General features: G+C 32.6%; 5 protein-coding genes and 1 non-coding gene across 9 annotated transcripts; 3 read left to right on the top strand and 3 right to left on the bottom strand.

The window, feature by feature from the left end:
- The first annotated feature begins 80 nt into the window (after positions 1-80).
- Positions 81-2387, top strand: LOC123688766 (DNA methyltransferase 1-associated protein 1). 3 transcript variants are annotated; one of them, XM_045627424.1, is made up of 8 exons: positions 81-456; positions 506-660; positions 750-971; positions 1025-1120; positions 1176-1373; positions 1542-1683; positions 1888-2042; positions 2099-2387. In XM_045627424.1, exons 1-8 carry the CDS (start codon positions 249-251, stop codon positions 2207-2209), a joined length of 1287 nt encoding a protein of 428 aa, XP_045483380.1. In that variant the 5' UTR covers positions 81-248; the 3' UTR covers positions 2210-2387. The 3 variants fall into 3 exon arrangements, with proteins under 3 accessions (XP_045483380.1, XP_045483379.1, XP_045483378.1); XM_045627423.1 differs by having other exon boundaries at positions 1530-1683; XM_045627422.1 differs by having other exon boundaries at positions 1527-1683.
- Positions 2388-2460: 73 nt separating this feature from the next.
- On the bottom strand, positions 2461-3324 carry LOC123688767 (DET1- and DDB1-associated protein 1). The gene is made up of 4 exons (XM_045627425.1): positions 3146-3324; positions 2949-3087; positions 2769-2830; positions 2461-2711 (listed from the first exon to the last, which is right to left on the bottom strand). Exons 1-4 carry the CDS (start codon positions 3146-3148, stop codon positions 2643-2645), a joined length of 273 nt encoding a protein of 90 aa, XP_045483381.1. The 5' UTR covers positions 3149-3324; the 3' UTR covers positions 2461-2642.
- A 1670-nt stretch (positions 3325-4994) lies between these two features.
- Trnam-cau lies at positions 4995-5067 on the top strand. Its single transcript has one exon. It is a non-coding gene; the product is annotated as a tRNA-Met (tRNA).
- Positions 5068-9209: 4142 nt separating this feature from the next.
- On the bottom strand, positions 9210-11019 carry LOC123681370 (zinc finger protein 64-like). The gene is made up of 2 exons (XM_045619754.1): positions 10703-11019; positions 9210-10602 (listed from the first exon to the last, which is right to left on the bottom strand). Exons 1-2 carry the CDS (start codon positions 10810-10812, stop codon positions 9357-9359), a joined length of 1356 nt encoding a protein of 451 aa, XP_045475710.1. The 5' UTR covers positions 10813-11019; the 3' UTR covers positions 9210-9356.
- A 1166-nt stretch (positions 11020-12185) lies between these two features.
- LOC123671069 (DNA repair protein complementing XP-C cells homolog) lies at positions 12186-21249 on the bottom strand. 2 transcript variants are annotated; one of them, XM_045604727.1, is made up of 11 exons: positions 20998-21249; positions 19923-20796; positions 18146-19481; positions 17676-18010; positions 17383-17609; positions 17063-17320; positions 16763-17004; positions 16154-16379; positions 14735-14903; positions 14521-14675; positions 12186-12721 (listed from the first exon to the last, which is right to left on the bottom strand). In XM_045604727.1, exons 2-11 carry the CDS (start codon positions 20788-20790, stop codon positions 12485-12487), a joined length of 4053 nt encoding a protein of 1350 aa, XP_045460683.1. In that variant the 5' UTR covers positions 20791-20796; positions 20998-21249; the 3' UTR covers positions 12186-12484. The 2 variants fall into 2 exon arrangements, with proteins under 2 accessions (XP_045460683.1, XP_045460685.1); XM_045604729.1 differs by having other exon boundaries at positions 19923-20793.
- A 1516-nt stretch (positions 21250-22765) lies between these two features.
- LOC123671070 (inactive selenide, water dikinase-like protein) lies at positions 22766-26317 on the top strand. The gene is made up of 3 exons (XM_045604730.1): positions 22766-23211; positions 23373-23777; positions 25495-26317. The coding sequence occupies exons 1-3, from the start codon at positions 22906-22908 to the stop codon at positions 26005-26007; spliced, it is 1224 nt and encodes a 407-aa protein (XP_045460686.1). The 5' UTR covers positions 22766-22905; the 3' UTR covers positions 26008-26317.
- Positions 26318-26768: the final 451 nt, after the last annotated feature.

Here is a 26768-nt window from a genome sequence, read left to right as displayed (position 1 = left end):
AATAAAATCTATGAATTTTTCATATATTCTATCATAGAACAAGTATATACTTACTCTATGTATTCTATGAAGTATGAATTCAACCAAACAGACGTAAATAACAGAGACAAGAATTGGTTGTCTCTGTAAATAATTCAATACTTGGTCGGAAAGATTTTTTTTTATTATTATAAAACTATAATTTGAAACAATCGAAACCGTTTCAGATAAAGTTCCTCCTATTATATTTTTATCCACTAATAGCTAAAATGGCCGATATTCGAGATATTATGGAGTTGGAGAGACCTCCAACTCCAGAAGTCACTAAGGAATTCATCTTAGGAAACGATAAGCCTAAAAAAAAATTCACAAATGTTCCAAAGGCTCCTAAACGTCCCGAAGGAATGGCTCGAGAGGTTTTTGCTCTATTGTACAATGATACGAAGGATGCTCCTCCTCTGTTTCCTACAGATACTTGTATGTATAACTAAATTAAACATTCTTGGGAGTATATGATTATTTCTAGGTTACAAGCAAAAAATTGACTTGACAATGCGTAAGCCACGTAAATGGGCTTGGATGGAATTCAAAAATCCGGCAAGAACAGATGGTGCTACGTTCTATCATTGGAGACGACCTTCTGACGAACCTAAAGAGTATCCGTTTGCTAAGTTCAATAAAGTAAGAATATTTATAGGTTGATCATCAAGGAAAATCGGTCAACTTACCTGTTGAGTAAAGTTTTGAAAATGTCTACACATAATTTTCAGAAAATTGATATTCCTACTTACACTGATGCAGACTATCAGCAGTACCTTAAAGATGACAAATGGTCAAAGGATGAAACAGACCATCTTATGGATTTAGCTGGAAGATTTGATCTCAGATTTATCTTAATGGCTGATAGATTTGATAAAGAAAAATTTCCTACCAAAAGATCTGTCGAAGATTTGAAAGAAAGATACTTCAAAGTGATAGGGGTATTAGCTAAGGTAAAACTTTACTTTGATAATATTCTCTGTTGTATAGTGTAATATTGCTTCAGTTGAACGGAGATAAAAAAATTTATACATATGATGCTGATCATGAAAGACGAAGAAAGGAACAGTTGAAGAGACTACATGAAAGGACAACTGAACAGGTATAAATAAAATTTATTTTAATTGTTGATTTATTTTTATCATATTCAATTTCAGATTGAAGAAGAACAATTTTTACTGGGTGAACTAAAGAAGATAGAGGCCAGAAAGAAGGAAAGGGAACGTAAAACTCAAGACTTGCAAAAACTTATCAGTCAAGCGGACAGTCAAGTTGAGACGCCGAAAAAGATAGACAAGAAGTTACCCAAGAAAAAACTGACAAATCCTTCTCGTCCCTCTAGAGTCGATACAACTGTGAGTCAAAATTTTTCAATGACGTATTATAGCTTTTGAATTGGAGAATTTTATTTCTAGAAAATATGTTTCAATTTATGTACGTTCATTGTGGAATAAGTTATATTGCAGAGAATCCCTGGCTTATTTAACATTACATATATTTTTTTTAAGCAGCATATTTTACAGGCCATAGAAACCGCAGGGATTAAATTTCCAGATTATAAAAATAGTGGTGTTTCTTTACGATCTCAGAGAATGAAATTACCTGCAAATGTGGGTCAGAAGAAATCCAAGGGAATTGAACAAATGATTCAGGAAATGGGATTAGGTAAGAACATCTATTTATTTTTGAAGAATTTGTAAATTTTGAATTTTTCATCTAAAATAATTCAAATTTGAATGCAAGATGTTCTGCGTCTATGATTTGGTGACGATACATAATGACATTTACCACAAGTTTCAACCATGCATTAATTGCCTTTGTTTCTTGAAAAAATCACATGAATGCGAATTTGAGCAATTTCATTTGTAGAATTGAATCCAACTCCAACAGAAGAGGTCTGCATGCATTTCAACGAACTTAGAAGCGACATGGTCCTTCTAATGGAATTGAAATCGGCACTTGCTTCTTGCGAGTTTGAATTGCAATCATTACGGCATCAGTATGAAGCTCTGAACCCAGGAAAGGTAATAATAAGTTTGTTGATAGTGAATTTTTTTTTATTCGCTGTTTTTCATTTCAGACCCTCAATATACCACCACAGTTGCTCTCATCTTCAGAAAACGATAGTAAGCAGTTCAACTCTGGAGAGATCATCGATGTTGTTGGTTCTCCGGGCAATCCAAACACTTAGCGATTAAGAATTAAGTTCAAAGTTATCATTTCCGACTTACCCCTTTACTTGTGACTGTTAATATGAGGCCTTTTTCCTTGATGATTGTATATTTGTATATAGCTCTTACCCATGATTGGTTGTATTTTAAAAGTTCTTGTACTCATTCTTTCAATAAAGACTTCAACATTTTTAAAAATTGTATTTCATTCTTGATGATCCAGTGTAACATTCACATTGAAAGTATTCTTCAGCATTGATATAACCCAAAATATCGATTATAAATTTATTTTTCAATAAATTACAAATATTTCTCACAAATCATTACATAAACTTAATATGATAAATGAACGAAGAGTACAAACAAGATGCAGATTATATCATAATCTTAAACTCAAGAATTTATAATAGAAAAATTTATACAACAGAATAACCTTCATGTTAAATGATGATTTCAATCCACCCTTTGTCTTTTCCTTGAGGGTTCTTCATTTTCAACAAGATGTTCTCTTTTTTGATTTGCCTGCAATGGATAGAACAATTTTAATATCTCTAAATATGGACTAAACTGAATCTTTACCTTTTTATCCCAATGCTGTTGCATATATTTAAGCAAAATTGTGGTTTTCTCTGTAACAATAACTGAAAAAAAATTTTTGAATACGATTTGTTTATCAACTAATTGAGCATGAAACTGTCATTGAAGCCTTAGTTATAAGAGTTACAATTTACTGACTTATTTTGCAGGTATATCACTCACTTTGTGCTGCAGGATAATCCTTCGTTGGAATATAAACACTTGGCCTTTTTAAATTAGTTCGATTGTTATTATCTACATGGAATTTAGTGAAGTTGTTTTCGTCATACGAAGGGAGTCCTTTGAGAAATTCAGCCACAGACTGCAAAGTAGGGTACTTTATATTTACAGCTAATTTTTGAATAATACTATTCACTTACCATATTGTAAAAGCACTCCTATACCCTTTGATAGATATTGCATAAATAGAAGGTTAAGTCAATTTCAAATACAATTCTGGATAAATATAATAGAATAATTACAATGGTAAATACAACCCTCAGAGTTCGATGTTATTTTATAAAAAAACATAGAATTATCTTAAAAACATATCCATGTGTCAAACCACCAATTTTTTTATTTCTATTTTTTTTAAATTTCTTAATTTTGGCGTGTCTATGGTGAACTAGAAAATTTTTTATAATTTTAGAATTTAAAAATTCAAATTCAAAAATTAAGTCTAGACTCTAATCATATTATCTTCAAATAAAATCCATTCAGAATTATTGACATCGAAGTAAGCCTTGAACGTCTAGTCGCGGCTTTATTTCTAGTTACAAAAATATCACTAAAATTGCTCCATCATAGAAATAATCAGTTTATATTATTTTCATCATTTTTGTATTCCAAAGATCCCATATTTTCTAAATTACGAAGGGGCACATACAGTCATGATTTCATAAAATGAAATTCAGGTTCTATAATGTAAAAATCTAATCAATGTGTGTTTGAAGTTGATACAACTTTTTAGTTTCATAATTTCTTGGATCAAAACTGAACACACAAACTGAACAATCTAACCTCCTGTCAATGACATTTCCAATGCCAACCCGAAGGCCGAAATCTGCGATTCAAAATGTTATTGAATGAGCCAGTACCAACTTAATTTCGATTTTCCACAGCCACCCAGGATGTCAATAATTCCTAGAAATATAAAATAATTATATTATATTCCTATGGTATATACCTGATTTGAACAAATTTACAATGACTAGTATCATCTTAGCAATAGTTGTACAGGGTGGGCAAATTTCGATGTTTTAGCACTACAACTTTTGGACCAGAGGAGATAGACAAAATCTGATACCCACTTCTCGATCTCTTTTTCTGAGAAACTAGCAAGGGTAGTATTCATTTTTGGCCACCTTCTTTCGTTTTCGAGTTATAAGCGAAAATTGGAAAAAGGGCGATATCGAAAAACATTTATATCTCCGCTAATACTGATGATAGAGCTCTAAAATTAAAACATTATACAGGCACTCTTTTACGTAGAATCCAGTGTCGTGCTTGTATTTTCAAAAGGGTTTTTAATTACGAAGCTATGACCCAAAGTTATGTTTTTTTAAATGGGAACACTAGATTTTTGTGCCATTTTCTGAAAGCTTAATTTTTTCTGATTTCAAAAATATATAACATCGTATGATTCGTATCAAAATAAATAACAAAAAATGGTCAAAAACCTTTTTTTACTTGAGAGTCTCAATTTTTTTATGGTTTCAACTGTTGATGAGCCTTCCTATAACAAGAGCAGTGTCCTTCCGTCAATCTGATTATTTCTATGCTTTTCACTTATTTCTACAAAATTCGACTCTATATTTATTTTATACAAATAGTTTCGAAAAGATAAACGAATTTGGAAAAAGTTTCCTAGGTAGCTTGAACACAGTTTCAAATATTCATCTATTGAAATATCGAGAAGAGGTGTCGACTGTGCATTGTGCAATTGTTGTCATTATTAGGTTAAATATTATTTCTTGTTTGTCCCTTCGTAATTAAAATGTTGAGTTCAATCAGATATGCATTGTTTCATATGCTGTTTAAAATGGATTGGTACTTGTGCGTATTGATTCTGGAGACCTATGCAAATAATCTCCTGATACATGCATCTCATAGAAATCATAGATAAGTAGATAGAAGAAATGACTTATTTCTGAAATGAGTGCTTTTAAAATATATAAGTTTTTAAAATATTTTACTATAACTTTCAAAACATAATTTCTTAACATTAGCGCCTCGGTAGCGCAGTAGGCAGCGCGTAAGTCTCATAATCTTAAGGTCGTGAGTTCGATCCTCACCCGGGGCAAACTTTTGATTGTAATTGTGATTTTTTAGCGAGCATTTTTTGAACAGACCGATCTATCATTTCGTTAGGATTTTTGAAATTTTCGAATTTTGAGCCAGAAATGTTTTAAAATGATGAGATTCGACTCACTGATGACGAGTGTATATTTAAATTCGATTTATGTCATTATGTATACAAAATAACTTTCGATCGGACCTAAAAACTTGAAATTTGCAAGGTTGGTTCGGATCTTGAATGCTGAAATTTTCGACAAAGATTCACCTCTTAAAAACACTAGCTTCTATTTGAAAACACCCTATATATCTATGAGGAAAGTGAAAATAGGCATTTTCTATATTTTGCAACTGAGCAATTTTCACTTGAATTGAATGTAGCAAAAGAACACATTTATTGCCAATACCAATTTGCAGTCAATACATTCCTGAAGGAACTCTGAACAAGTAGGTATGTATATGTTAGAACATATACTTTTTCAGAGTTCCTTCGGGAATGTATTGACTGCAAATTGCTATTTAGCATGAAGATAGGAGGTTAGTATTCAGCAAGGAAAATTCTTCAAGATTTCAAATTATTAAGCTAATCCGACAAGAAAAAATTTGAACTTTAATTTGTCTCAAAAAATTCGAAATATCTCAGTTTTGGGGGTCACCTAGTGAGGAACTGATTGCTATTAGGGATTCAGAATAAAATAATTCTTCATAACATCAAATTTCCAAGCCGATCCGAAACCAAAACTGTTTTTGGCCAAAAAATATACGATATCCGAAAAAATCGACCGATATAGAATTTGAACATATTTTTATGTTCTTTCGAGGATTTTAGTAAATTCTAAATTAGGCATAGATTTCGCTGAGAAACATTTTTAAAACCATTTGAAGCACATCATTTTTATGAATTCGAAATATCTCGATTTTGGGTTGTGTTAGTAAGAATCTGATTGCAGGTTACTATTCATCTTGAAAAATTCTTCATTTAATTGAAACTATGTAAGAAATGAGGTAAAGGTATGCAATGCCATATTTATTTATTACTAATCAATTAAACGCATTGTATTTTAAGAGAGTTTATTTACTGTATATTGTTTTCATAAGAATCTCCTAAAATAACTCATAAAATGCTGATTAATTCTCAAAAAAATTATGAAACTAGCTAGTTTTCATTTTCTTCTTCTCTGGAGTATGTTTTGTGTGACGTGGATTGCCAGTTATCTCACCATTGCTTTGATGATCATCCGATGAGTCTTCTTCCGAGGGGTTTGTTGTCCCTAGTGAACTTTGCCTTTCTGTCTAGCCTCATTCTCTCCACCTCTTTCTTATCCATCTGACCACATCGTCCACTTGGCACTTCTCTCATATAACAGAATTTCTCTGTCTGTCAGTTTGTATCTTGTTTTTGTTCTTAGGGTCTCCATTTCAGTTGTTCGCAATATCCTCTTTGTTGTAGAAGTTTCGGCTCTGGTCTCTGATCCGTTGATAGTTTTCATTTTGAAATATAATAATTCACTTATATTCTGTATTCAAGTTAAATATCGATTTTTGTAAAATTAATCCTTTTACTACCTCACTTTATCATTTTACTGTTGCAAGTGATTACAATATAACGCTATTTACGTTTAAGGCCTCTGCTATGTTTCCTTTCCTCTGAGATTTTTCATTCAAATGGATAGGTATAATCTCAAAAATACTGGAGAGACTACTCCTTCAAAGAATAAACGCTGAAATCCCAACTGATCATTGGATCCCTCACACCAATTTGGGTTCAGACAAGGCCACTCATCTGTTCAACAAACACACCGAATAGCGCAAACCATAAATCAAGCGTTTGAATAGAAGTAGTACTGCTCTTCAGTGTTTTTGGATGTGAGTCAGGCGTTTGATAAAGTTTGGCATTCAGGCTTGTTATACAAGATCAAAAATATTCTTCCCCTGAAATTCTTTCATTTATTGAAGTCATACCTATCAAATAGACAGTTTAGAACCAGAGTAGGACAGGAAGTATCAAGCTATAGCGCAATTCAAGCTGGAGTTCCTCAAGGAAGTGTGCTAGGCCCATTTCTCTATTAACTATATACCTCGGACCTACCAACAACTAGACACACAACAATAGGAACATTCGTTGGTGACACTACTATAATGGCATCGCAGGAGGACCCAGCAACAGCTTCAAACTTGGTTCAAGAACACCTGGATGATCTGCAGATTTGGATGAAAAAATGGAAGATATAAGTAAATGAAACCAAGTCAAAACAGATTGACTTTACATTGAGAAGAGAACTCTGCCCTAAAATCAAATTCAATAATATAGAAATCCCAAAGGCAACAACAGCAAAATACCTTGGCTTTCACTTGGACTCAAAGCTTAATTGGAGAGAGCATATCATAAAAAAAAGGAAGCAGATTGAATTGAGAATCAAAGATATTTACTGCCATATCGGACGAAAATCCAAGCTGTCACTGGAAAACAAGTTATGGTTGTATAAAACAATAATTGGCGGGATCGAAATCTGGGGATGCGCAAGCAAGTCCAGCATAGCTTTGATTCAAAGAACGCAGTTCGAAGCATTGCGAATGATAACAGACGCCCCATGGTATGTAACAAACCAGACCCTACATGAAGACCTCAACATACCTTATGTTGAACAAGTCATACAAATTAGAAGCCAAATACACCACACAAGAATGGAAAACCACTCGAACAGCCTACTACAACCACTACTTAGGATAAACACCTCACCAAGAAGATTAAAGAGACATTGGCCAGCTGATCTATTTGAATAATGAGTTTCTCTCACTGGAGAGATGCTTTTACCGCTATCTTTAAGGACATTTTTGATTTGTCAACATGTTAACTTATAGAATAATATATCTGATTGTTAACTATTGGATAATAATAAAAAAAAAAAAAATTGATACGTTTAGAGTTTCTTTCACGCTTGAAACATACTCACATAAGTGACATTTATGTTCTTTTTGTTCAAATGGACAGAATCCATATGAATTCTGAGGTAAACTTTCCGGTTGGCTGCATAATCACATTAGTAATTCTTTATGTTCAAATGGACAGAATCTATATGCTTTTTGAGGTTATTTTCTGACTGGCTGCAAACTCACATGAGTGATATTTATGTTCTCTTTTATTCAAATGGACAGCATCTATATGAATTTGAAGGATTTCTTTCCTGCTTGCAGCATACTCACATAAGTGACATTTATAATAATAATAATATAATAATAATATGATGTTTATTCACTATAAACAAAAAAAATTACAGAGGTATTTATTTCGCGAAATATTTACCTGTGTGTAATTATGTTCTATTTCATTCAAATGGACAGCATCTATATGATTTTGAAGGATTTCTTTTTTGCTTGTAGCATACTCACATAAGTGACATTTATGTTCTCTTTTATTCAAATGGACAGCATCTATATGATTTTGAAGGTTTTCTTTCTTGCTTGCAGCATACTCACATAAGTGACATTTATGTTCTCTTTTATTCAAATGGACTGCATCTATATGAATTTGAAGGTTTTTTTTCCTGCTTGCAGCATACTCACATAAGTGACATTTATGTTCTCTTTTATTCAAATGGACAGCATCTATATGAAGTTGAAGGGTTCTCCTCATGCTTGCAGCATACTCACATAAGTGACATTTATGTTCTCTTTTATTCAAATGGACAGAATCAATATGAATTTTGAGTTGAACTTTCCAGTTGGCTGCATAATCACATAAGTGACATTTATGTTCTCTTTTATTCAAATGGACAGCAACTATATGCTTTTGAAGGATTTCTTTCCGGCTTGCAGCATACTCACATAAGTGGCATTTATGTTCTCTTTTATTCAAATGGACAGAATCAATATGAATTTTGAGTTGAACTTTCCAGTTGGATGCATAATCACATAAGTGACATTTATGTTCTCTTTTATTCAAATGGACAGCAACTATATGCTTTTGAAGGATTTCTTTCCGGCTTGCAGCATACTCACATAAGTGACATTTATGTTCTCTTTTATTCAAATGGACAGAATCAATATGAATTTTGAGTTGAACTTTCCAGTTGGCTGCATAATCACATAAGTGACATTTATGTTCTCTTTTATTCAAATGGACAGCATCTATATGATTTTGAAGGATTTTTTCTTGCTTGCAGCATACTCACATAAGTGACATTTATATTCTCTTTTATTCAAATGGAATAAGTGACATTTAAGTTCTCTTTTATTCAAATGGACAGCATCTATATGATTTTGAAGGATTTTTTTCCTGTTTGCAGCATACTGACATTAGTGACATTTATGTTCACTTTTATTCAAATGGACAGCATCTATATGATTTTGAAGGATTTTTTTCCTGCTTGCAGCATACTCACATAAGTGACATTCAAATCCTTTTATGTTCAAATGGACAGAATCTATATGCCTTTTGAGATTAACTTTAAAGTTGGCTGCAAACTCACATAAGTGACATTTATGTTCTCTTTTATTCAAATGGACAGCATCTATATGATTTTGAAGGGTTTTTTTCTTGCTTGCAGCATACTCACATAAGTGACATTTATGTTCTCTTTTATTCAAATGGACAGCATCTATATGATCTTGAAGGGTTTCTTTTTTGCTTGTAGCATACTCACATAAGTGACATTTATGTTCTCTTTTATTCAAATGGACAAGATCTATATGATCTTGAAGGGCTTTTTTCTTGCTTGCAGCATACTCACATAAGTGACATTTATGTTTTTTTTTATTCAAATGGACAGCATCAATATGAATTTGAAGGATTTCTTTCCGGCTTGCAGCATACTCACATAAGTGACATTTATGTTCTCTTTTATTCAAATGGACAGCATCTATATGATTTTGAAGGATTTGTTTCTTGCTTGCAGCATACTCACATAAGTGACATTTAAGTTCTCTTTTATTCAAATGGACAGCATCTATATGAATTTGAAGGATTTCTTTCCGGCTTGCAGCATACTCACATAAGGGACATTTATGTTCTCTTTTATTCAAATGGACAGAATCAATATGAATTCTGAGTTGAACTTTCCAGTTGGCTGCATAATCACATAAGTGACATTTATGTTCTCTTTTATTCAAATGGACAGCATCTATATGATTTTGAAGGATTTCTTTCCGGCTTGCAGCATACTCACATAAGGGACATTTATGTTCTCTTTTATTCAAATGGACAGAATCAATATGAATTTTGAGTTGAACTTTCCAGTTGGCTGCATAATCACATAAGTGACATTTATGTTCTCTTTTATTCAAATGGACAGCATCTATATGATTTTGAAGGATTTGTTTTTTGCTTGCAGCATACTCACATAAGTGACATTTATGTTCTCTTTTATTCAAACGGACAGCATCTATATACCCTTCGTTATTGTTTTTCTGGTTGAAAGCAAATTCGCCTGTTTCATATTTATAAGTCGATATTATTTCATTCTCATAAGTGTAATGCTGATCAATGTCCATGATTTCAGTCTTCTTATCCTCAATATCCTTCCCATCAGTCGTGTACTGATAACTAGAACGAAAAAAATTATTGTAACATTTTAATTTTCAATACATCTACTTAACTGTAGAGATAATAAGCTTTGTTAATTCTAATAATAATGAATGCTTACTCCAAGTCAAATGAGTTTCCTTTTTCATAGCTATCATCGTCTTCTCTCACTTCCATCTTTACTCTGTGATGATTGTTTTCATGTAGGAAAATTTTTGAGTATGTTTCCATTTCTTACTTCATAAATTCTCAATTTTGAAAATAAATATGTACAAGTACAAATCGAGAACTGTTTGTTTTGTATTATCTCTACTGTGCACGATAGCATGAAGCTTTTCTTTTTTTCCTCGACTAAAATATACTATTACAATTTACAACTGTTATAATTGTCTCCACGATATATTAGGTTAGACCATAATATCAATATATTAGGTCTATGGTTAGACGCATAGTTGAATACACAGATTACGGATAATCCGTAATCTGTGGTTGAATACCAAGGTTTATAGATTTATGGCCAGTTGCACCATTTGCCTAAACATTGATTAAAATTTAAACATCGATTAATTTCTGATTTCTCTTAAGAAACCAGAGAGTAATCAATGTTTAAATGTTTAATCAATATTTAGGCAAATGGTGCAACTGGCCCTTAGACTAATCTACAGACCTTGGTTGAATACAAAAGTAAGGATCCCTTATTTATGGTTAGCCGTTAGTCTTTGATTTTAATGATAGAGGAATTCTTTGCCTATGAATTTAGTACACTTTGGTTAGCACTTTTGCTCTACTAATATTTTGTGATCTCAACCATAGATTGTATAATATTTCCATTGTTTCGTAGTACTACAAGTTAAATTTACCGGCGTCTAGGAATAATAAGAATTCTTAGGTCTATGTCAAGCTCTTAGAATATAGATAGATTAATATTATTAATGTTCTAAGGTCAAGCTATATGAAATATTCATAGAGAAATGATTCCTTTCTTTGTCTATGGAAATGTTCAAATTCGATGACACTGAAAAAGCGATCTTTTTCTAATATAATGACAGATAAAATTGAAGACTAATGGCCAGTTACACCATTTGCCTGAACATTGATTACTTTCTGATTTCTCTTAAGAAATCAATGCCCTTTTTTTGAGTCATTTCGTTGCCAACGAGATGACTCAAAAGAAGGCATTTTGAATTATCGCGGCCTTCCACTTGAAAACTGATTACTGAGCATGCCAGGTGGTTCTTAGAATTTGAAACTCTGTGGTACTCAGAATAAGAGAGATAGGCCAAACATAATTTCGAAATCAGGAAAAATAGAGCCGGTCAAATATAGAAAAATATACAGGGTGTTCCATTTGAAGAAATGAAGTTGCAATGTTGCTCACTCTTTATATATTTCATTTTGTGAAGTCATTTTTGAAAACACTAGTCGATTTCGTGAAACCTTTGTAGAAAACATTTTTTTGGACTTCTTTCAGTAACAAAGTTGTAGAGCGGTCAACAACAAAGTAGCCAAATTGACAGAATTAATTGTGGCCTCAAAGTGTTCATCGGCGAGTACCAATTTTCGGCTCAAATCAGGGGAAACGGAGGGATGTAACAAAGAGACTCTTTTATCAAACAACGAAAATCGAATTGTTCAAGATAAGAAATAGCAATGTATATAATTCTAACAGTTTCAAAACTTAAGACAATAAAAAAAAATAAAAAAGATAAACACAACTAATTACAAATTTATCCATCGGTAAAATATGGATAAATGTTTAACATAAAAAAGATATTTTCTAACGACTTATCCATTATACAAAATTCAACAATGAATCGATAAAAAAGAGATTCTTAAGAATACTTAACAGATACTTAAGTTACTTATGAGACTCTTTGCTTCTTATAAACTATTATTTGTTGTATTATTCATCGTCAGAAGAATCGCTGATCAACCTACGATTTTTCTTCACTGTTTTCATTTTCTTTTCTTTCGGTTCGCCAGAACTTTCAGGTTCTTCTTCCCCCTTCTCGTTCTGTCCAAATCCATATTTTGCCTTCAGCCTTTCCCGTATCATCAAACCTCTGATCAACTTTTTCCAATTGCCGTAAACTCTCTTCTCGTACTTTTCCTGCTCTTTCTTCTCTTGCTCCTCTTGTTCCTATATAAAAAATGGTCCTATTACAATAATTGTGCGAAACCCCAACTTCCTTACGATCACTATGAACGTACCTAAATGCAACTTTCTTAGCACAATGCTAAAAACGTTTTTTTCAGTAACATTCAAAGTTTATATGATAATCATAAAAGATCATCGTTTCAGAGATATAAAGGAGGGTTGGTGTTTCTAGTATTTCAAATGGAATATGGATATGGATATTTTTCAAGCCGCAGATTTGTCGAAAAGCATTCTGTTATCGATTTTCAAAAATGTCATCCGTTCAGAAGATTTTGAGTTTTTCGACTTCATGAAAGATATTTCTCATTTATTTCATGATTTGATTCATTTTGTATCCATTGTATATATAGTTATATATAGTGTGTCCCATTTAAAAAACCAACTCTCCTCTATATCTCTAAAACGATAATTAATTTCTAATAGGACACCCTATACATGATATGATTACAATTATACAATGGACACAAAATGAATTAAAACTCGACATATATGAAAAATATTTATATATAGGGAGTCCCTTCAAAAAAACGTAAAACTCAATATCTCTGAAACGGATGACATTAAGTCATTAAGTAATTTCTATCATCCGTTATGATGAGTAGAATATAACCCATAAAAAAATATTGAAAAAAAAAAAACGTTTGGAAACATTTTTGGAAACGCCCTTTAACTCAAAAACAAATCAAGATATCCATTATCTGCTTTTTGATGTCTTATTATTTTGAAAAAAAAGATTGGGGATCCTTGAAGATTTTTGTCTCCAAGTCTTATATTTCTCGGAATGCTTTCAGTAAGCATCGAATTTGGGACACCCTGTACATAATTGAAAGAGATAGAGTTAAAGACAGGAAGCATAACGCTTTTTCCTTACGTGACGATATCAGCCGGTTCAATGTCAACGCGAGCCGAGTTAAGGATAATAATTACAGGGTGTTTCCTAAACATGCGGCAAAAATTCAGGGGGTTGTTCCTTGGACTATTCTAAGGATATTTTGTCCTTTGATGATTTTTGAAAAACCTATTTGTTTCGAAGATATAGGGGAAACAAAATTTCAGATAATAACATTTTATTATGAAAAATTACATGAAAATTCAACTCAACCTACAAAAACTGTTGAAAATGACCACCTCTAGCCAGCATACAAGCATCCAATCTTCTCCTCATTGACTGCCGAACCCTTTCAAAAACACCAGGATCATTTCTTATTAAGTTACACCCAGCAATGATCCGATTTCGCAAGACTTCCACATTTTCTACTGGAGTGGTATAAACTAATGATTTTAGATGGCCCCATAGGAAATAATCTAAGGGGTTTAAGTCCGGGGAACGAGCAGGCCATAAATGAAATGCATGTCAGTCATCTCGGTGTTTGTATAGCGATTCATAATAGTCAAAGATAAAATGTTAATTGCTAATACATCACAAAACGAATTCAAATGAAAACCGTGTTTAATCTGTATTCCTTTACCATCTGCACTTATCAATTTTTAGTCAAAAAACTGGCCGTTTTTAGTAATTGGAATGTTGTTAAACAAATTTAAAAATAAATTGTACCTACTTAGTAAACACAGTGCGGTACGCATTTTTATTTAAACTATTATTAATTTTAAAAATATGAAAAATGTTGTTCGCCCTGTATCTTCGAAACAAAGAGGTTTTTCAAAAATCATCCAAGGACAAAACATGCTTAAAATAGTCCAAGGAACAACCCCCTGAATTTTTGCCGCATGTTTAGGAAACACCCTGTATATCCAAAATGGACCAGAACCTTGGTACGTACCATATTCCAGGCAGCAACAAGCTCATCTTCATATTCCTCGCAAACAACGAATCCATCGTAAACAGGATGACTCCAGCCGCCGTGAAAGTCGAAACCTATTATGGCGGAGGCGCAATCTATATTCAATCGTTTGGCAGTTCTGTTCAAAGCGGGCACTGAAAAAAAAATCAAGATCAGAAAATTTTAGTCCACTTTTCGTTCTTGAACGACTTACACCTGAGATGGACGCATTTCTTGGGCAGCATGGATGGTTTGAAGAGGTCCACGTTTCCGAAGGCGTTTCTAGGAACCATGCCATTCTCTGCCGTTGGTGGATCGTAATCCTCAACCTGCCACGGACCGAAAATTTCCAGGAGTTGGTCCGTTATCATGGTATTCGACAGCTGAAATATGATCCAAGCCAATTGAAATCCACTATTTCTCAGCTTGGAGCGTTCAATAAAAAGTATTGACACAATTTGGCACAACTATACGAGGTATTAGAATCAAGGTGTTGGTATGACTGCTATAAGCGCTTGACATAAGTAACATGACATTCATATTCCTAATATACTGTGCCATATTTCAATTTATAAGATTGAACACGTGTTTTTTTTTCAAAGTATTCAAAACTGTTTGAATAGACGAAACTTATTGACCAAGATAAGCATGTATTCACTCAAATACTTTTAATGATCGTGCGGGAATATCTCATTTTCACAAGGATTTCATGGTTAATTTCATCATTATATGTTGGTAGTCGGAACTCTCCTGTCAAGGATTTATCTATTATCTGTCAAATTTATTATACAGAATATTTCCCTCCAGTCAAAAATTCTATGTATATGGAGATCAATTATCGAAAATTACAGCGAATATTTCCCTCCTGTCAAAAATTCTATGTATATGGAGAACAATTATCGAAAATTACAGCGATAATTGCATTGTAGGTAGCAAAACAGCCCTGCGATAATTGCACTGTTCATAGATGCATAGTTTCTATGCATCTTACACAGTTCGAATCTATGGCAATTCCATTCTAAATCAGTTTGACAAGTAATGTAACAGTTTATTCGGGAAATATTCCCCCGAATTACACTCGTGCATCAAAATGACCGGATAATTTCGCATTCCAGCGTGTTTTCTTTGAAAAACTGCATTCGGTCATTTTCATTTTTGGAGAAAGAGCCCGACACCGAACGAAAACAGTCCTGCCAATCAACGTTTTTCAATGCAGAAAACACTAAACTATTTTTATGGAAATATTCCAATAATTTCAATAAAAATTAGATGAATCAGAGAAAATAATGTATAATACTTGTACAGAAGGCTCGTTCTAACATTTGTTCATTTAGAAAATCGCACTTTGTGGCTTATTTTTTAAACTAATGTAAGAATAGCCTTTTAAATTACTATATTACGATGCTCAGTAAAAAAAAAAAACATTGAAAAAGGAATCAAAACTTCCAAAAGAAATGGTAAAAAACAACAATTAGTGAATTAAAACACATTACTGATTTATATACTCAGTACAGTATCTCTAAAGTTTACATGTTCCCGAATACCTCAATATAATAACAACCCGAAAGATACAATCAATTCATGCTATGGTTAAATCAATACAGTTAAAGCAATAAAATGAGTGTAAACTTACCTTGTCATATTTAGGCCTCGCTTTCACAATCTTGTAAGGCTTTTCTTTGCGCTTGACAACTTTGGCCTCTTTCAACCAAATATCTCTCGAGTGACAAACGAATACGCAATCCCTCGAATACACAGGTTCGTTCCTGACATAACCTAAAGGAGCAGCATTAGGTGGGTATATTGCTTCGAACTTCAATAGATGCCTCTCAAGTGCGTAAAGAGGATGATTTTTATATCTGAAAGATTAAATAAATGTAGGACTTCACTACTAAATTGTCGAAAAAGGAGCATAACACATATTCTTTATGTTATGATTATAATAGACATTCTTGTTTGATTCAATCTTAAATTGTAGTCCACAGTGAAAAATACAACCCAAATATGCAAAGAAAATCAAAAAAATGTACTCTTATGACAAACAACAACATGCCAACCGCCGCCATATTGATTTTTAATTTTTGACGAATCTCCAGGTTGCCTGATATCACCCAGACGGAATAATTGTTAATGATTTTTTGGGAATGTAGTACCCTTATATCAAGAATTAAACGATTACGTTTGCAAGAAAAAATCATCATCATCTTAAACCTAAAAAAAAATGTTTTGAATAATTGCTTACTCTGATATGGTAGTAGGCAGTGGTTTCTCCTGTTGTTGTCTATCTAATTCATCATCTTCCTCTCGATCCCTGGCATTTTTGGGGCCCAGAAATGTTTTCAAAGATGCCTCCCACCATTTTGCGTCTATTCTCAGCTTCCTTGTAACTGTATTGAAATTCTGGCAGTATCTTCTGGTTATGTCCTTTATGTGATTATTGTTGTTCCATGCTAAAACGTATGAAACTGGATGGGATGCTCTAGACTAAAAAAAAAAAATAGAAATAAAATAAAAACGAGAAATTCGTCCTACTAAAACTTACATAAAGTTCATTAACACAATGCGCCTGACCAAAAACCACATCCACACTGATCCACTTCTCTTCCATTTCTAGAAACACTTCCAGCCATGTATCATTGCCCTTCTTTTTTTTAACAGTTTCTTCTTTCTCTTTTTTTACAACTATTTCTTCTTCTGTATATTCACTATCGCTTGATATCACTTTTCTGCTATTTGAATCCTTAGGTTTTTTCTTCTTTATTTTCTTCACTTCTTCTTTAACTTGTACCCTTTTTTTAACCTAAGAAATTGGATAAAACAACTGTTGAAATGTAAAAATTTGTAAGTTATTTTGAAGCTAACCTTCATTTTGGGATAAAATTCATCATCGCTATCATGATATTTTTTCTTTATCGGATCTGGTGCATAATCGCTGTCTTCTTCATCCGACACGTGTTTTGGTTTTCTTTTCTTCACCAATTTGCTTCTATCGTTATCTTTCTGTTCAGCTATTCCTCTTTTTATTATATTCATTATGTCTTGTCTAACATCAATTGTTTTTTGTGGGGATTTTTTCTCTGTTTTTTCAACTGTAGGAAACAAAGTGAAAATATGCTATTTTTTTTCTAATAAAAATTTCAATTTTTGATACTCACCTTTAATAGATTTTCGAGCCTTTAGTTTCTGCAGATTCACATTCCTTTTTTTATCAGAGTTTTGCTTTTTATTCTTATTTGCTGCTGCTTCTTCTGAAACTCTGCTTTTTTTTGGTGGAGTTTCTTCAAAATCATTTTCAGAATCTGAGCTGTTTTTCTCTTTGTAAGACGGTTTTTTCACGCTTCTCCTATGTTTTCTTGAGATGCAATCATCATCGTCAGAATTTGAGGTTGATTTCAGTTTTTTGAGATTCACTTTCGATGAAGAAGTCTCACTTGAAACCTCTTTATATAACTGAGAATAGATTTTTTCGAAAGATTGGTTATCTGTTGTTCTGAAAATAAAAATATTGTTGAAATGTTTTAAAGTTTACACATATAAATGTATAAGTAAATAAAAGTGCATAGATATTGAGATGAAAAATAGAGAATCAAATATAAGATATTCAATATTGCAACTTTATACTAACTTCTTTTTTTTCTGCAACTCATCAAAGCCTTTAAATTCTGCAGAATCATCCATACCATCCAACTGTGGAATTTTTTTTCTCCTTGAGATATCTGTACTAGAAGATGACCTTTTTGAAGGCAGTTCACTATGGTTTTCATCTATTCTTTCTAACTTTACAGTTAGAGTAGATGTACTTTTAGATCTAACATTTTGGGATGAATCAAATGCAGGGCTCTTTGATTTTGATCGGGTAACCCTTTTAGATCCTGTTTCCTTAGTTTTTTCTTTATCTTTCGTTTCCTTGTTTTTCTCTTTCGAATCTTTTTTTTCCGAAGTTTTAGTTTTGCTTTCTGATTTCTGATTCTTATTATCTGATTTGCTATTTTCATTTTTCATTGAACTCTGTCTGCTACCACTTTTTCGACTTGTATTTTTATCTGAGCTTGATTTTGAAGCTTTGCTTTCCTTCTCCTCTTGTTTAATGCTTTTTCTTTTTGAATCCGCTTCTTTACTGGTTTTTTCTGTTTCCTCTTTATCTTTCTTCTTATTATTTTGTACCCTACCTTTTCCACTTTCTTTTTTTTCAGATTCTTTGAAATATTCACTGGTTTCTTTTGTGTTATCTTTTGATGTTTTACTTTTAACTTTGTTATCTATTGATGACACACGGCTTTTTTTTGAACCATCAGGACGTTCTTTCTTTGAATTAAAATCTTTGACTGTAGAAGGTTCTTTTTTTTTGTCTTCTGAAGTCTTACTATCAGTTCTTAGTTTTTCCAAATTTATTTTTTTTATAGGAGATTTTGCATTACTCTCAGCTTCTAGAGCTTTCACTTTTTTTTCTACTATTTCTTTTGTAATTTTATCTTTGCTTTGTCCTTTATCTTTTGAATCTGAAGGATTTCCCAAAAAATGTAAATCACTGCTAGGAGGTCGTATAGGTTCAACTTGAAGTGAAAATACTAGCCTACACTGTATTCCCAGAGATCTCAAAATAGTAATGAATATCATTGCAAGCATACTTTTGGAATAAGCTTCTTTTTTAGAAATCTGCTCGATCAATAAATTTTCCAGGGACATATTTTTTGGTGGAACCCTTTCAGCAAGTTTAACTGTTTTTTTAAACCATTTAAGAATTTGTTCTAAGTAATTCAAATCTATTCTTCCGGAAGGAAAACTCTTTTCGGATGGCATTAGCGACAAACCAAGAGACAACATGCTCTGATCGTTAAGAATGTTATTTACATAATTTCCATGAGCTATCCAACAAAGTAAATGAACCTTATGAATAAGAAGTTGATTTTCCTTTCTTATTCTATTCAAGCGACGTTTAATAACTGCTAACAGATCATTACCTACAATTAAATAATAATTCATTAATTCTCATATAATTTAAAATGAGCCTAAATGTCTATAATTTTCAAATTTTGAGCAGATAATGTACTTAAATGATCGAGTTCCACTCACTGTTGAAGAATTCAAAGTTAAAATCTATTCTGCATGTCCAAATATCTCAGTTGACTTCATGAATGGACCAAATTTAATGGTTTCGAAAAATATAATTTTATTTTCACAAGAATTGAAAAAATACCCATCTGATCAACTGAAATTTAGAGATCAGTTGTGATATAGTAAATCTATTATCAAAAAGATTTAAAAAAATGTTTTCATAACATTTCATCATCTTAGAATCTACTGGTAAGATTCAACTGTTCATCAATAAAGTGAATTGTCCAAAAATTTAACTATGCAGCTTAGACACAAGAAATAAGAACAATTTCGTTATTTTCCCTTACCTTTCTTCTTCTTCATATTGGATGGCATTTCTACTGTTATCTCTAATTCCTTTTTGGGAATCAGAGATTCCTCTTCCTTTGTTCGGTTATCTCCAATTTCTTCCCAATCTTCTTGTTCCGAATCCGAATACGGATCTTTTCCAACATTGACAACAGAAGATGAAGCACTATGTTCCTTTTCCGATTCATCTTTAGTTTTCTTTGTTTCCCCTATAGCTAATAAATCTTCAATATTAATTTTTTCCTCTTGCTTTTCCTCTTTTTCAATATTTTCAAGCAACTGTTTAGCTTGGTATTGTTCAACACTTTTCTTCGCTTCTTCAATTTTCTTTCTATAATCATCTAATTGTTGAAAATTCAATAGTGCAATTTCATCTCCTTCTTTCATTGATTGAAGATTTTCTGTATTTTCTTCAGTAGGTTCATCATTTAGAGATATTTTGGGAATAACACTTTTTTTCTCAAAATTTTTAGTTTCTTCATCTTCAGATGAATCAGAATCTGATAATCTTGTAACTTTAATATTCGAAAATATGTCTTTTTCGATCTGATCAAATGAGGGAATATCATCTTTACATTTGCTACTTTTGAAGAATGAGGAATTCAAATCAATCTCATCGGCAGGTTTGAGGTAGTTTTCTATATCACTTTCACTAGATGAGGAGTCTGTGATTTTTCTCCTTTTTTTCTTAGATGTTTTGTCTGGTTTTTTTACTACAAAGTCTTGATCACTATCATTGCTTTCAGAATCTGCATCACATAAGTTGCTCTTTCTTGTTGACTGTGTAGATTTAATAGGTTTGGAAGATTCTAACTCTCTGGCTGGGGAAGCATTTTTTTTCATTGACCTGGTGGATCTCCGTTGCATTTTCTTCTATTGAATAATAAAAATTAGTTGGTGTTAAATAGTATCATATTATATAAAAGTGAATGGAGTATAGTGCAAACTATATATGATTTCATATAATTGTGAAATATATTTCAAATTTGAAAAACAATGATTAAAATATTCACAATTATACAAAATCATAAAATGTATAAAATAAAGAAATTAACAGGAACAAAATATACTCACGTTTTGATTTCAAATTCAAAATAAGGAGATGCCGCCAAAAATAATGGACGGATTCTAAATCTTTGTGGTGATTGAAAATTCAATGATTGTAAGGTGAATAATTGGTTGTTTTCATCTAAAATTTTCAAATATTGAGATAACATAAAAATTTCGGCAAATTACATTTCATAAATCTATATTTTATGCCTAATTTTAATTATTATTCCACAAGAATCAAAACAACCTTGAGAAGAGAAAGGATAGGTTAGGAGTTCTTAAATACAGGGGCGTAACTAAGATATCTCCGTTATGAACAAAAAGAAATCCAAAACAAAAATTAACAACGCTTTCTATCAAATCCGACTAGAAGGGTATATTTAAATCCGCAGATCAATTGGATTTTAGGTATTTAGATTTTTGCAAGTATTTAATTGATTCAGTCCTTACTTGGTGGAAAATCATATTGATTTGGTAAAAAATAACACTTACTACTTTCCACAGATTTTAATTATTTAACATTATTTAACACTTTGCAATGTAACCCTGATGAAGCCGCTTAGACGGCGAAACAATTGTCGTAAATAATTAAAATCTGTGGAAAGTAGTAAGTGTTTACATTTATTTTTTACCAAATAGATTTTTACAACTTCACTTTCACCTTGAAATCTTTTTTTGTATTTATACAATAGGTATCTTTGTAAGACATGAAAACGATTAGTTTATTTAATTAATAACTAGGTAATACTACTATCTTCTAACTACAATTTTTCATATTTGTTTCTATAAATCTAATAGAACTGTTCAATGCGATCAACTTTTGAACAAGTAGATGTTATTTCAAATAGGTAAATTTAGGAATTGAAATATTATATTATATTGAGCCAAATGTTTTACATACTATTATAATATCATTTTCATTATTTTATTCAGAATTCAACGGATATTTCTGCTTAGAACCTCTTTTCATAAAGAACAATTTCAAGCCGCAACATCATTTATATTTTTATCTAGGTATAAATGAAGAGCAGTACGTCTATATATTGGAACAAAATTTAAATAGGAATAAAAAGCGTTATTAGGTGTTTTATTTATAATTTTCCCTTTAAGATTCCCAAAGTCTTATTCAGTACCCATAGTGACTGACACTTTCATATATCTTGAATTCAAAGTTAATTTTATGGAATTTTTACTATAAAAAAAACATGTATTTTCCATTGATGACCCTGTATTGTTACAGAGGTAATCGTTGTATTCATAGATAAATAATGGTCGTATTATAAAACTTGAAGACCTCTGAAATCTCATCAATAAAATTTTGACAACCTCCTGCATAATGTTGTGTTGTATACACTCCAATCAGTAAGCGTCATCCCATCACACATGCGTAATGATTGGGACATTGCCAAACCTAAAAAAAATTCTAAGAAATATGTAAAAGTAATAACTAATGAATTACATTAGGACAGCTTTACAGACTTTTTTTTGGCAATCTGAAATGATTTTTATTTGTTTTTGGATATCATTTATGAAACATATTGACATTCTGATATTTGGCACTAATTTTGCCATTTAAAATTCACTCGTGTATTCACTGAAAATAAATGATAATTATTTTCAAATCCATTAGATGAGAGGTAGATTTTTGTATTTGTGTATAAAAATATTTAATATTGACGCTATCTGGATAGATTGACATCCAACCAGATTCATTCATAAGGGCGGAAAAAGTTTTTTGTTCGACAGGCTCTCTTTATTCTGGAAAATTCTACGATACATATGACAACACTGCTTTCTGACAAGACATCCCAGGGACCGCCATTTTCTAAGCGTCCAGTGATTGTTTGAGAAACGCTTTTTGGTCTAGTGTTTTTAACAGGATAGTACCTTAATATTTAGGGATCTTGAAATTTCGAATTTACACCGGCCGGCATGGGTGATTATCAAGTTACAAATGTGCAACAAGATTCATTAGGAAGTGTTCAGCTGGAACTCGGGGGAAATCCAAATGCCCTGGCATTAAGGCGGCCTTTCGACCCTTTGGCTCACGATCTGGAGGCTGGTTTTAGATTAACCAGATTTGCAGATCTGAAAGGAAGAGGTTGTAAAGTTCCCCAAGAAGTTTTAAATAAATTGGTAGAAGGACTACAACAAGATTTCAATACAGCTGCAGATCATGAACATGCTCACTTTATGCATATGGCCATTCCTAGGATCGGAATTGGCTTGGATTGTTCGGTATGTGCTTGCAATAATCCAATATTTTTGTTTTATTTACAACGAAATGTAATAATTATGTTTTCAACTTTTTATCTTTGATACAATCTTGTATCCTTGAAAGATAGCTAACTAGTTTTAAACAAAGAATTTATTTTTATTTATTGTTTTTATTTGTTTAGGTCACACCACTTCGACATGGAGGATTATGTTTGGTCCAAACTACAGACTTCTTCTACCCACTGGTGGACGATCCATATATGATGGGAAAAATAGCATGTGCTAATGTATTGAGCGATTTATATGCTATGGGAGTAACAGAATGCGACAACATGCTTATGTTATTGGGAGTAAGCACAAAAATGACAGAAAAGGAAAGAGATGTTGTTATACCTTTGATAATGAGAGGATTTAAGGACTCTGCTCTTGAAGCTGGTACTTCAGTAACTGGCGGACAAACTGTTGTGAATCCATGGTGTACGATAGGAGGTGTTGCTACTACTGTATGTCAACCTAACGAATACATAGTACCAGACAATGCCGTTGTAGGAGATGTACTAGTTCTTACAAAACCTCTCGGAACACAGGCAAGTTATAATTGACTAATTAATTTATTACACACATCTGGGTGTGTTTGGAATCAACAAGTGTTATAATGAGCCTTCATTCAATGATTGTTGCATTGAAAAATATTGGTTGGCAGAATTGTTTTCTGTATTTGACAGATAATAAATAAATCCATGATAGGAGAGTTCCAAATACCAACATAAAATAATGCGATATGACCTGAAATTTGTGTGAAACAGATTTACCTGTACGATTTTGTTCCATAAGGTAAGGCGGAATGATAAAATTTGCCAGATAATTAGAGGAAATTATTTTCACCATAAAAAGGCATTGAAACTTCGAATTTTATCCTCATTCAGGTTTATATAGTGAGACTTAAATAAAAGAAATATTAACAATGAAATAACAATGAGTTTATTATTTATCAAAATGATCTTAGCCCTCGATTATTTTTATTTCCAAGTGATGTCACTTAGTGCAAATTTGCATTTGACTGTCTCTTTGAATTTTACTCTTTTGATTGCTATTTTTATTTTGAGAATTATTTATGGGAATTGAAAATTTTGTGCCAAATTAACACCGCAAAATTCGTCAGTTTTACTAAAGGGTGTTTTTTTTTTTCAGAACTATAGAACTTTAAATTGCAATAAAACAACGATGGATTATTCGATTGACATGAATTTTATTTATCCGCAAGATAATCTTGTGGCATTACATTTTAAATATGATTTCTGGCATATGGCACGGCTGGCACGGCTGGCTCGGATGTAGTCCAATCTGGACGTCCAATTTTCGATGACTTTTTCCAACATTTGTGGCCGTATATCGGCAATAACACGGCGAATGTTGTCTTCCAAATGGTCAAGGGTTTGTGGCTTATCCCCATAGACCAATGACTTTACATAGCCCCACAGAAAGTAGTCTAGCGGTGTTGAATCACAAGATCTTGGAGCCCAATTCACAGGTCCAAAACGTGAAATTAGGTGGTCACCAAAGGATAATAAATCGATTGTGGCACGAGCTGTGTGACATGTTGCGCCGTCTTGTTGGAACCACAGCTCCTGGACATCATGGTTGTTCAATTCAGGAATGAATAAGTTGGTAATTATGGCTATCACCATTGACTGTAACGTTCTGGCCATCATCGTTTTTGAAGAAGTACAGACCAATGATTCCACCAGCCCATAAAGCGCACCAAACAGTCAGTTTTTCTGGATGTAACGGTGTTTCGACATACACTTGAGGATTAGCTTCACTCCATATGTGGCAGTTTTGTTTGTTGACGTAGCCATTCAACAAGAAGTTGGCGACGATAAAATGGACGTAGTGCGCGATACGTATTCCGCACAGAACCATATTTTCGAAATAAAATTGTATTATTTGCAAGCGTTGTTCAGGCGTGAGTCTATTCATGATGAATTGCCAAACCAAACTGAGAATAAATCACTTGACAGTGATGATCGGTCGCCATCTTGAACAGTAATGCCAACTTAAAGTTATATACCTCGAAAAAAAACACCCCTTATTACCATTTACCGAATATTCTAGGGAAATAATATTGTTACAAGACCAAACAAAAAAAAAAAACATTTTACTCTTTCTAGAGATGAATACATTGAAAGGATACATTTTCCGTATTAAATTTGCAACATCTTTCAATTTTATCGAATTATTCAGAACCATACACTTCCAGGATTATGGCAGGTTCATTGATTTTTCCAATTTCAATCTTTCCAGGTTGCAGTGAACGCGCATCAGTGGTTGGACCAGCCGGAACGCTGGAACCGCATCAAATTAGTTGTAAGTGAAGAAGACGTACGTAAAGCCTATCATAGAGCTATGGATTCTATGGCCAGGTTGAACCGCATAGCTAGCAGGTTGATGCACAAATATAATGCCCATGGGGCAACAGACGTGACAGGTTTCGGATTGTTGGGCCACGCTCAGACCCTGGCCTCCCATCAGAAGAACGAAGTCTCCTTTGTCATACACAATCTGCCGGTTATTGCAAAGATGGCCGCTGTTGCAAAGGCGTGTGGGAACATGTTCCAGCTTTTACAAGGACACTCTGCGGAAACGTCGGGGGGTCTGCTTATATGCTTGCCCAGGGAGCAGGCAGCGGCCTACTGCAAGGATATTGAGAAGCAAGAAGGATATCAGGCTTGGATCATCGGTATCGTGGAGAAGGGCAACCGTACAGCGAGAATCATTGATAAACCGCGAGTGATAGAAGTGCCAGCAAAAGAATGAATTTTTAACTGAGAAGAAGCAACACAGATAATTTCTCTTGATATGACTTTGCTGCTTTTTGCTGCTTTGGTCATATACTTGTAGACATACCTCTAAGATCATTTTCAGTTCTTCCTATTTTATAAAATCGAGAAAAACGAAAATTGCGTGTTATGTATATGAACATTGTCAAAAAAAAATGATTGTTTTGAATGAGTTACATATAATTATATCGATTATTTTTAGTTTGTATGGTACTATAATAAAAAAGATGTTCATATTTGGTATTTTGTATAGAAGTTTTAATTACAAGACTATTTAAGTAACTTTATACTTTTTTTCATTTCAAATTGATCCCTGGAAATTTCAGGTAAAATTTTTCTAGAATTTTAATTATTAAAATTTATATGGCACCACTTCAAATAAACAACACTAATCTGTGTAGAGAGAAGCGATACCGTGATTTCTAGATCACGTTGTGAAACGTGAACGTTACTTTATGATATCAGTGAAATTAAAGCGTGACGTGATCACTGTTTAGGTTGCTTGTTATTTATATTCGTATGAATCACCCAAACCTTAGTTCGTTTATCTTTGCAACTCGAATTGGTCACTCTTATCATTCAAAGCAAAATTAATGAAAAATTATTATGAAAACATCCATTTTTCTTACATTTTCAACTCTTTTCCTTGTTTCAGCTTTAGTTAGGAACGTAACAGAAGGATATCGATTTTTCAAATGTTTCCTTAAATTTGAAGAGGTGGTTTTGAAAGATAATTTC

Source organism: Harmonia axyridis, chromosome 1, assembly GCF_914767665.1.
Source record: "Harmonia axyridis chromosome 1, icHarAxyr1.1, whole genome shotgun sequence".
NCBI classification, from domain to species: Eukaryota; Metazoa; Arthropoda; class Insecta; order Coleoptera; family Coccinellidae; genus Harmonia; species Harmonia axyridis.
The sequence above is the reverse complement of the archived record's forward strand: the minus strand, read 5'-3'. Positions and strand labels throughout refer to the sequence as shown.